Source organism: Anolis sagrei, chromosome 5 (assembly GCF_037176765.1).
Source record: "Anolis sagrei isolate rAnoSag1 chromosome 5, rAnoSag1.mat, whole genome shotgun sequence".
Taxonomy (NCBI): Eukaryota; Metazoa; Chordata; class Lepidosauria; order Squamata; family Dactyloidae; genus Anolis; species Anolis sagrei.
The window spans coordinates 4,177,729-4,188,147 of NC_090025.1; the positions used below are offsets into that span (position 1 = coordinate 4,177,729).

Here is a 10,419-nt window from a genome sequence, read left to right on the forward strand (position 1 = left end):
ACCGCTGGGAAGTTTAGGAAGACTACCAGAGAGAGCCTGCTTGCCCCTCTGCTGGGTTTCTCAACCTCAATGGGAGGAAATGCATCCAGCCAATAGAAAGGCACAAAGGGAGGCTGCCAAAGCCACCTTGTTGTCGTAGTCCCTGGGAAATGCATGGGGTGTGTGTGTGTGTGTGCAATCCTTATGCTCTTGATCTGGGTCCCAGAGCCCTCCCTTCTGTGCAAGGGCTGCTCTGGATGTGCTTAGGGCCCATGTGGCAGCCAGGTGAGAAGGAAGGAAAGAAGGAAGGGGGGCTTTGGCACATCAAAGGGGCTGCCCGCCACATCTGGGACCCATCCCTTTGTGGCTCCACGTCTTTGTGGAGGGAAGGGATGCCAAGGAAGGAGGGCACCAATGGGTGAGAAGCCCCCAGATGTGACTCCAAGCTGCATTAATTGGAGTAGAGCGTCTACATCAAGGGAAGTATAGTCCCACTTGGCTCTGCGCTCCATGCAGTCATGCTGGCCACATGACCTTGGAGATGTCTACAGACAATGCCGGCTCTTCGGCTTAGAAGTGGACATGAGCACCAACCCCCAGAGTCGGACACGATTAGACCTAATGTCAGGGGACAACCTTTACCCTTAAGGTAAACGTAAAGGTAGTCCTCTGACGTTAAGTCCAGTCATGTCTGACTCTGGGGGTTGGTGCTCATCTCCATTTCTAAGCCGAAGAGCCAGCGTTGTCCGTAGACACCTCCAAGGTCATGTGGTTGGCATGACTGCATGGAGCGCCGTTACCTACCTATTGATCTACTCACATTTGCATGTTTTTCGAACTGCTAGGTTGGCAGAAGCTAGGGCTGACAGCGGAAGCTCACACCTATATTGTATGTGTTTCCTCCACCACAGACATCCCAGTGTAAACATGTCCAAGGGCCCTGCCAATGTCCTCCACCAACACCACACTGCCCACCACCCAAGTGAAGGCTTTCATTCTGGGACAATTACAACCTAGATTAAATGTGTTTCCTCCACCACAGACATCACAGTGTAAACATGTCCAAGGGCCCTGCCAATGTCCGCCACCAACACCACACTGCCCACCACCCAAGTGAAGGCTTTCATTCTGGGACAATTACAACCTAGATTATATGTGTTTCCTCCACCACAGACATCACAGTGTAAACATGTCCAAGGGCCCTGCCAATGTCCTCCACCAACACCACACTGCCCACCACCCAAGTGAATGCTTTCATTCTGGGACAGTTACAACCTAGATTGTATGTGTTTCCTCCACCACAGACATCCCAGTGTAAACATGTCCAAGAACCCTGCCAGTGTCCTCCACCAACACCACACTGCCCACAACCCAAGTGAAGGCTTTCATTCTGGGACAATTGCAACCTAGATTATATGTGTTTCCTCCATCACAGACATCCCAGTGTAAACATGTCCAAGAACCCTGCCAATGTCCGCCACCAACACCACACTGCCCACCACCCAAGTGAAGGCTTTCATTCTGGGACAATTACAACCTAGATTATATGTGTTTCCTCCACCACAGACATCACAGTGTAAACATGTCCAAGGGCCCTGCCAATGTCCTCCACCAACACCACACTGCCCACCACCCAAGTGAATGCTTTCATTCTGGGACAGTTACAACCTAGATTGTATGTGTTTCCTCCACCACAGACATCCCAGTGTAAACATGTCCAAGAACCCTGCCAGTGTCCTCCACCAACACCACACTGCCCACCACCCAAGTGAAGGCTTTCATTCTGGGACAATTACAACCTAGATTATATGTGTTTCCTCCACCACAGACATCCCAGTGTAAACATGTCCAAGAACCCTGCCAATGTCCTCCACCAACACCACACTGCCCACCACCCAAGTGAATGCTTTCATTCTGGGACAATTACAACCTAGATTATATGTGTTTCCTCCATCACAGACATCCCAGTGTAAACATGTCCAAGAACCCTGCCAATGTCCTCCACCAACACCACACTGCCCACCACCCAAGTGAATGCTTTCATTCTGGGACAATTACAACCTAGATTATATGCGTTTCCTCCATCACAGACATCCCAGTGTAAACATGTCCAAGAACCCTGCCAATGTCCTCCACCAACACCACACTGCCCACCACCCAAGTGAATGCTTTCATTCTGGGACAATTACAACCTAGATTGTATGTGTTTCCTCCACCACAGACATCCCAGTGTAAACATGTCCAAGAACCCTGCCAATGTCCTCCACCAACACCACACTGCCCACCACCCAAGCGAAGGCTTTCATTCTGGGACAATTACAACCTAGATTGTATGTGTTTCCTCCACCACAGACATCCCAGTGTAAACATGTCCAAGAACCCTGCCAATGTCCTCCACCAACACCACACTGCCCACCACCCAAGCGAAGGCTTTCATTCTGGGACAATTACAACCTAGATTGTATGTGTTTCCTCCACCACAGACATCCCAGTGTAAACATGTCCAAGAACCCTGCCAATGTCCTCCACCAACACCACACTGCCCACCACCCAAGCGAAGGCTTTCATTCTGGGACAATTACAACCTAGATTGTATGTGTTTCCTCCACCACAGACATCCCAGTGTAAACATGTCCAAGAACCCTGCCAATGTCCTCCACCAACACCACACTGCCCACCACCCAAGCGAAGGCTTTCATTCTGGGACAATTACAACCTAGATTGTATGTGTTTCCTCCACCACAGACATCCCAGTGTAAACATGTCCAAGAACCCTGCCAATGTCCTCCACCAACACCACACTGCCCACCACCCAAGCGAAGGCTTTCATTCTGGGACAATTACAACCTAGATTGTATGTGTTTCCTCCACCACAGACATCCCAGTGTAAACATGTCCAAGAACCCTGCCAATGTCCTCCACCAACACCACACTGCCCACCACCCAAGCGAAGGCTTTCATTCTGGGACAATTACAACCTAGATTGTATGTGTTTCCTCCACCACAGACATCCCAGTGTAAACATGTCCAAGAACCCTGCCAGTGTCCTCCACCAACACCACAATGCCCACCACCCAAGCGAAGGCTTTCATTCTGGGACAATTACAACCTAGATTGTATGTGTTTCCTCCACCACAGACATCCCAGTGTAAACATGTCCAAGAACCCTGCCAATGTCCTCCACCAACACCACAATGCCCACCACCCAAGTGAATGCTTTCATTCTGGGACAATTACAACCTAGATTATATGTGTTTCCTCCACCACAGACATCCCAGTGTAAACATGTCCAAGAACCCTGCCAGTGTCCTCCACCAACACCACACTGCCCACCACCCAAGTGAATGCTTTCATTCTGGGACAATTACAACCTAGATTGTATGTGTTTCCTCCACCACAGACATCCCAGTGTAAACATGTCCAAGAACCCTGCCAGTGTCCTCCACCAACACCACACTGCCCACCACCCAAGTGAATGCTTTCATTCTGGGACAATTACAACCTAGATTATATGTGTTTCCTCCACCACAGACATCCCCTGACATTAAGTCCAGTCATGTCTGACTCTGGGGTGTGGTGCTCATCTCCATTTCTAAGCCGAAGAGCCAGCGTTGTCCGTAGACACCTCCAAGGTCATGTGGCCGGCATGACTGCATGGAGCGCCGTTACCTTCCCGCCGGAGCGGTACCTATTGATCTACTCACATTTGCATGTTTTCGAACTGTTAGGTTGGCAGAAGCTAGGGCTGACAGCGGAAGCTCACGCCGCTCCCTGGTATTGAACCTGCGACCTTTCGATCACCAACTGCTGTTCTAGCCAGAGTGTTGAAGACAGTTCCATCTTGTCTCCTGTGCCTTACTAATAATATAATATAATATATTGTATTTACGTATAATATTTATAATATTATAATGTAACTAGCCATCCCCTGCCACACGTTGCTGTGGCCCAGTCTGTGTATATGTGTTTTGTGGGTGTATATATGTGTGTTTGTAAATATATATGTGTGGTTTTGCACATGCGTTGTAATGTATTTTTGGCTCTTTACGTCTCTTCTGCTGTGTTTTTCATGTTTTTACGAGTGATGGTCACTTGTTGGCCTGATACATGTCTTGTGTCCAAATTTGGTGTCCATTCGTCCAGTGGTTTTTGAGTTCTGTTAATCCCACAAACGAACATGACATTTTTTATTTATATAGATACAATATAATATTACTAATAATAATACAATATTATAATTACAGTATATATTTGTGTTTTTATGAGTGATGGTCATTTGTTGGCCTGATACATGTATTGTGTCCAAATTTGGTGTCCATTTGTCCAGTGGTTTTTGAGTTATGTTGATCCCACAAACGAACATGACATTTGTATTTATATAGATACAATATAATATTACTAATAATAATACAATATTATAATTACGGTATATATTGTATATTACATCTAATATTACTAATAATATTACAATAATATTACTAATAATATTACAATATAATTGTGTAGTCCTTGCAGACGGCCAATTATCTCACACCAGAAGCGACTTGCAGTTTCTCAAGTCGCTCCTGACATGACCAAATAATGGTGTAGTACAGTGTTTCTCAACCTGGGGGTCGGGACCCCTGAGGGGGTCGCGAGGGGGTGTCAGAGGGGTCGCCAAAGACCATAAGAAAACACAGTATTTTCTGATGGTCATGGGGATTCCATGTGGGAAGTTTGAGCCAATTCTATTGTTGGTGGAGTTCAGAATGTTCTTTGATTGTAATGAACTATAAATCCCAGTAACTACAACTCCCAAATGTCAAGATCTATTTTTCCCCGGACTCCACCAGTGTTCACATTTGGGCCTATTGAGTATTCATGCCAAGTTTGGTCCAGATCCACCATTGCATGAGTCCACAGTGCTCTCTGGATATAGGTGAACTACAACTCCCAAACTCAAGGTCAATGCCCATCAAACCCTTCCAATGTTTTCCATTGGTCATGGGAGCCAAGTTTGGTTCAAAAACAGCAGTGAGGAAACAACCAGGCACAGCTTAACACCTCTCAACAGGAGATTTTCCCAGTCTCAAGCAGGCCTTCAAATGCTAATGAAGCAGAGAGGAAACAACCAGGCACAGCTTAATAACACCTCTCATCAGGAGATTTTCCCAGGCTCAGGCAGGCCTTCAAATGCTAATGAAGCAGAGAGGAAACAACCAGGCACAGCTTAATAACACCTCTCAGCAGGAGATTTTCCCAGCCTCAGGCAGGCCTTCAAATGCTAATGAAGCAGAGAGGAAACAACCAGGCACAGCTTAATAACACCTCTCAGCAGGAGATTTTCCCAGCCTCAGGCAGGCCTTCAAATGCTAATGAAGGTTGAAACATTCACACCTAGCTCCAGCAGAGAAGAGCTCTTTGCCCCACCCTGGTCATTCCACAGATATATAAACCCATTGTCCTAATTCCAACAGACCTCACAACCTCTGAGGATGCTTGCCATAGATGCAGGCGAAACGTCAGGAGAAATGCCTCTAGAACATGGCCCTATAGCCCGAAAAAACCCACAAGAACCTAGTGATTCCAGCCATGAAAGCCTTCGAGAATACATTGGTTCAAATCCATCGCTGGTGGAGTTCGGAATGCTCTTTGATTATAAGTGAACTATAAATCCCAGCAACTACAACTCCCAAATTACAAAATCAATCCTCCCCCAACCCCACTAGCATTGACATTTGGGTGTATTGGGTATTTGTGCCCAGTTTGGTCCAGTGAATGAAAATGCATCCTGCATATCAGATATTTACATTATGACTTATAACAGTAGTAAAATGACTGTTATGAAGTAGCAATGAAAGCAATATTATTTTTGGGGGTCACCACAACATGGGGGACTATATTAAGGGGTCACGCCATTAGGAAGGTTGAGAACCACTGTAGTACAATATAGTAATATAAAATACTGATATTGTACTATGTTAATAATTCAATATATTGTATGTATATATATATCGTGTAAGCCACTTTGCTTTGGTCAACCTTCACCTGGAATAATGACCCTGTGTCCAGTCCTGGCCAAAGCAAGAAGGAGGCGGTCAAGCTGGAAGGGGCCCAGGGAAGGGAGGCCGAAACGGTCAAGCTCTGGAAAGTATGGATCCTTTGGAGGGAGCTGGGGAGGTTTGGCTAAGAGGGAAGACTAACGAAATGAGCACAATGAAGTTCAACAGTGACACATGCAAGAGACTCCACTTGGGAAGAAAAAAGGAAATGCAAAGAGACAGAATGGGGGACGATGAGGCCTGACGTGTGAAAAAGATCTTAGAGTCCTCGTGGACAACAAGTTAAACATGAGCCAGGAATGTGATGTGGCGGCAAAAAAAGCCAATGGGAAGTTGGCCTGCATCAAGAGGAGCATAGTGTCTAGATCCAGGGAAGTCATGCTCCCCATGCTCTATTCCGCCTTGGTTAGACCACACTTGGAATACTGTGTCCAATTCTGGGCACCACAATTGAAGGGAGATGCTGACTCTAAGCTGCAATGTGTACAAAGAAGGGCGACTCAAATGATCAACAATCCCTATGAGGAGCGGCTTAAAGAGCTGGGCATGTTTAGCCTGAAGAAGAGAAGGCTGAGGGGAGACATGATAGCCATGTATAAATATGTGAGGGGAAGTCATAGGGAGGAGGGAGCAAGCTCATTTCCTGCTTCCCTGGAGACTAGAACGCAATGGAACAATGGCTTCAAACTACAAGAAAGGAGATTCCACATTAGGAAGAACTTCCTGACTGTGAGAGCCGTTCAGCAGTGGAACTCTCTGCCCCGGAGTGTGGTAGAGGCTCCTTCTTTGGAGGCTTTGAAACAGAAGCTGGATGGCCATCTGTCGGGGGTGATTTGAATGCAATATTCCTGTTTCTTGGCAGAATGGGGTTGGACTGGATGGCCCATGAGGTCTCTTCCAACTCTTTGATTCTATGATTCTATGATTCTATCCTCAAGGGCTATCTAGTCCAACCCCACTGCTGAACAGCTCCTCCAGGACCATCTAGTCCAACCCCTTCCCATGCAGGAAAAGCTCCATCCAAGTATCCCTGACAGATGGCCCTCCAGCCTGTGTTCAAAAGCTTCCAAGGAAGGAGTTTCCAACAGACTCAGAGGCAGAGAGTTCCACTGCTGAACAGCTCTTCTTATGGTCAGGAAGGTCTTCCTCCAGGACCATCTAGTCCAACCCCTTGCTGTGCAGGAAAAGCACCATCCAAGCATCCATGACAGATGTCCCTCCAGCTTCTGTTTAAAAGCTTCCAAGGAAGGAGCTTCCACCACACTCTGAGGCAGAGAGTTCCACTGCTGAACAGCTCTTCTTACGATCAGGGACGTCTTCCTCAAGGACCATCTAGTCCAACCCCTTGCCATGCAAGAAAAACACCATCCAAGCATCCCTGACAGATACCCCTCCAACTTCTGTTCAAAAGCTTCCAAGGAAGGAGCTTCCACCACACTCTGAGGCAGAGAGTTCCACTGCTGAACAGCTCTTCTTACGATCAGGGACGTCTTCCTCAAGGGCCATCTAGTCCAACCCCTTGCCATGCAGGAAAAGCACCATCCAAGCATCCCCGACAGATACCCCTCCAACTTCTGTTCAAAAGCTTCCAAGGAAGGAGCTTCCACCAGACTCAGAGGCAGAGAGTTCCACTGCTGAACAGCTCTTCTTATGGTCTGAAAGGTCTTCCTCAAGGGCCATCTAGTCCAACCCCTTGCTGTGCAGGAAAAGCACCATCCAAGCATCCCTGACAGATGGCCCTCCAACTTCTGTTCAAAAGCTTCCAAGGAAGGAGCTTCCACCAGACTCAGAGGCAGAGAGTTCCACTGCTGAACAGCTCTTCTTATGGTCAGGAAGGTCTTCCTCAAGGGCCATCTAGTCCAGCCCCTTGCCATGCAGGAAAAGCACCATCCAAGCATCCCCGACAGATGGCCTTCCAGCTTCTGTTTGAAAGCTTCTAAGGAAGGAGCTTCCACCACACTCTGAGGCAGAGAGTTCCACTGCTGAACAGCTCTTCTTACAATCAGGGACGTCTTCCTCAATGGCCATGCAGGAAAAACACCATCCAAGCATCCCTGACAGATGGCCCTGAGGCTCTGTTTAAAAGCTTCCAATGAAGGAGTTTCTACTAGACTCAGAGGCAGAGAGTTCCACTGCTGAACAGCTCTTCTTACCGCTCTCATGTCTCCTTCTCTCAACCTTTAGCTTACAGCAGGCCTGGGCCAACTTGGGCCCTCCCTCCAGGTGTTTTGGACTCCAACTCCCACCATTCCAACTCCCACCATTCCGGCTGTTAGGAATGGTGGGAGTTGGAGTCCAAAACACCTGGAGGGAGGGCCCAAGTTGGCCCAGGCCTGAGCTAAACTTTAGGAAGAACCCTGACAGTAGGAACTGTCTGTCCTGCAGAGTCTCCCTCTGTGGCTGGCCATCTGTTGGGAGGGCTTGAGTTGGGTGTCCTGTGACTCTCTGAGCCTTGAGCTCCTCCGGCTCAGTTCCTAAGTCCAAAATCCACCCGCGGCGTTTCATAATCCACCCCCAGGGAGGAAAAGAGGCGCGGAGAGGGGGGTCAAGAGGCAGCCCAGAGTGAGGAGGGGTCCCTGTCAATCCCACCCACCGGAAAGGCAAGCTGGAGACCCCTTCCCTGGCTCTTCTTCCCAAGTCGCAACCCAAAGCGCCTTGGGTGTGTTTGGGTTTGGGAGCCCCGCCTTGGCCCCCTCCCCAGGTGAGGGTCTCGTCTCCTGCCTGGGCAAATTGGGGAGGGTCTCTTCTCCGGGAGGAAGGGGTCTTGGCCGGAGAAGGGAGGGAGGGGGCGCGGTCCCCGAAGGCTCCCGCTGTCCGCCTGGAAGTTCGTCTGGCTTGGGTTAGGGTCAGGGTCCCGGTTTGGGAGGGAGGGAGGGATTGAGGGTGGGCGGGGGTCTCACCAGTTGGCGGCCGCGCTCCCGCTGACCACGTCTCCCTTGGCGGCCATGAGGGCCAGGCGGTGCTGGTCCAGGTCCACGGGCAGGCTCGCCATCGCGGAGGGAAGGAGGGAGGCAAGGCAAGCAAGGCAAAGGAAGGCAAGAAGAGAAGGAGGGAGGGAGGAGGAACCAAGGCCCGCCCCAACTGAGCAGGCAGCCAAGCCCTCCAGGAGCTCCAGGGGAGGGAACGGCCCAGACCTGAAGGAGGAAGAGGAGGAGGAGGAGAAGGAGGAGAACTCGAGGAGGGAGCGCCCCGTCGGAAGGGAAGAAGGGAGGGAGGGAAAGGAAGGAAGGAAGAGAGGACAAGAGGGAGGGAGGGAAAGAAAGAAGGAGGAGAAGACGGAAGGAAAGAAGGAAAGAAAGAAAAGAGAACAGAAGGAAAGAAGAAGGACGGAAAGGAAGGAAAGACAGAAGGAAGGAAGGAAGACAGGAAAGAAAGAAAGAAGAGAGGACAGAAGGAAGGAAGGAAGGAAGGAAGGAAGGAAGGAAGGAAGGAAGGAAGAAAGAAAGAAAGAGGTGAGGAAAGAAGGAAGGAAGGAAAGAAAGAAGGAAGTAAGGGGGAAAGAAAGAAGAAAGAAAGAAATAAAAGAAAGAGAGGACAGAAGAAAGGAAAGAAGGAAAGAAGAAAGAAAGAAAGAAAGAGGAGATGACAAAAGGAAAGAAGGAAGGAAGATAGGAAAGAAAGAAAAAAGACAGGAAAGAAAGAAGACAGGAAAGAAAAAAGAAAGAATGAAGGAAAGAAAGAAAGAAAGAAAAAAGAGAGGACAGAAGGAAGGAAGGAAGGAAGGAAAGAAAAAAGAGAGGACAGAAAGAAAGAAGGAAGAAAGGAAAGAAGGAAGGAAAAGAGAAAGAAAGAAAAAGAAAGAAAGAAAGAAAGAGGAGCAGAGAGAAGGAACGAAAGAAGGGAGGAAGGGATGAAGGAAAGATAAATGAATGAAAGAAAGGAAGGAAGGAAGGAAGGAAGGAAGGAAGAAGGAAAGAACAAGACTTACCTAGCTCCCTCTGACATTCAGGCTGTCCCTCTCTGGACATATCTTAAAGTCACCTCCATCTGAAGGCAACCCTCTGTTTGGGGTCACTTGGCCAGATTGGATATTCAAGGGCTGAGAGAGCCCCCTCCTCAAAATCCAAGGGATCCCCAGGTAAAATGGATCTGAGCTCTGAGTATACATCAGCCATCCTCATCCAACCCAAAGAAGAGTAATAATAATAATAATAATAGTAATAATAATAATAATAATAATAATATCGATGGGGTATTATTATTATTATTATTATTATTATTATTATTATTATTAATACCCTGCTTAATCTGCCCAAAGGAGACTCAAAGCAGCTTGACATAAAAGCATTAGTATACAATTCAAAATATACAAATATACAAACATTAAAACAGAATTCAACACAAACAGCACTAAGAAAAAATCACAGTTAAAATTCACATTTTGTTCTGTCCTCTCCTC

General features: G+C 47.9%; 1 protein-coding gene across 1 annotated transcript in view; it reads right to left on the reverse strand.

Moving 5' to 3' along the window:
* Positions 1–9,073, reverse strand: part of LOC132777130 (drebrin-like protein) — a 49,516-nt gene extending 40,443 nt beyond the window's left edge. Inside the window, exon 1 of the mRNA XM_060779494.2 lies at positions 8,921–9,073. Coding sequence (XP_060635477.2) covers positions 8,921–9,012 — 92 coding nt within the window. The 5' untranslated portion in view covers positions 9,013–9,073. The remainder of the gene's footprint in view (positions 1–8,920) is intronic.
* Positions 9,074–10,419: the final 1,346 nt, after the last annotated feature.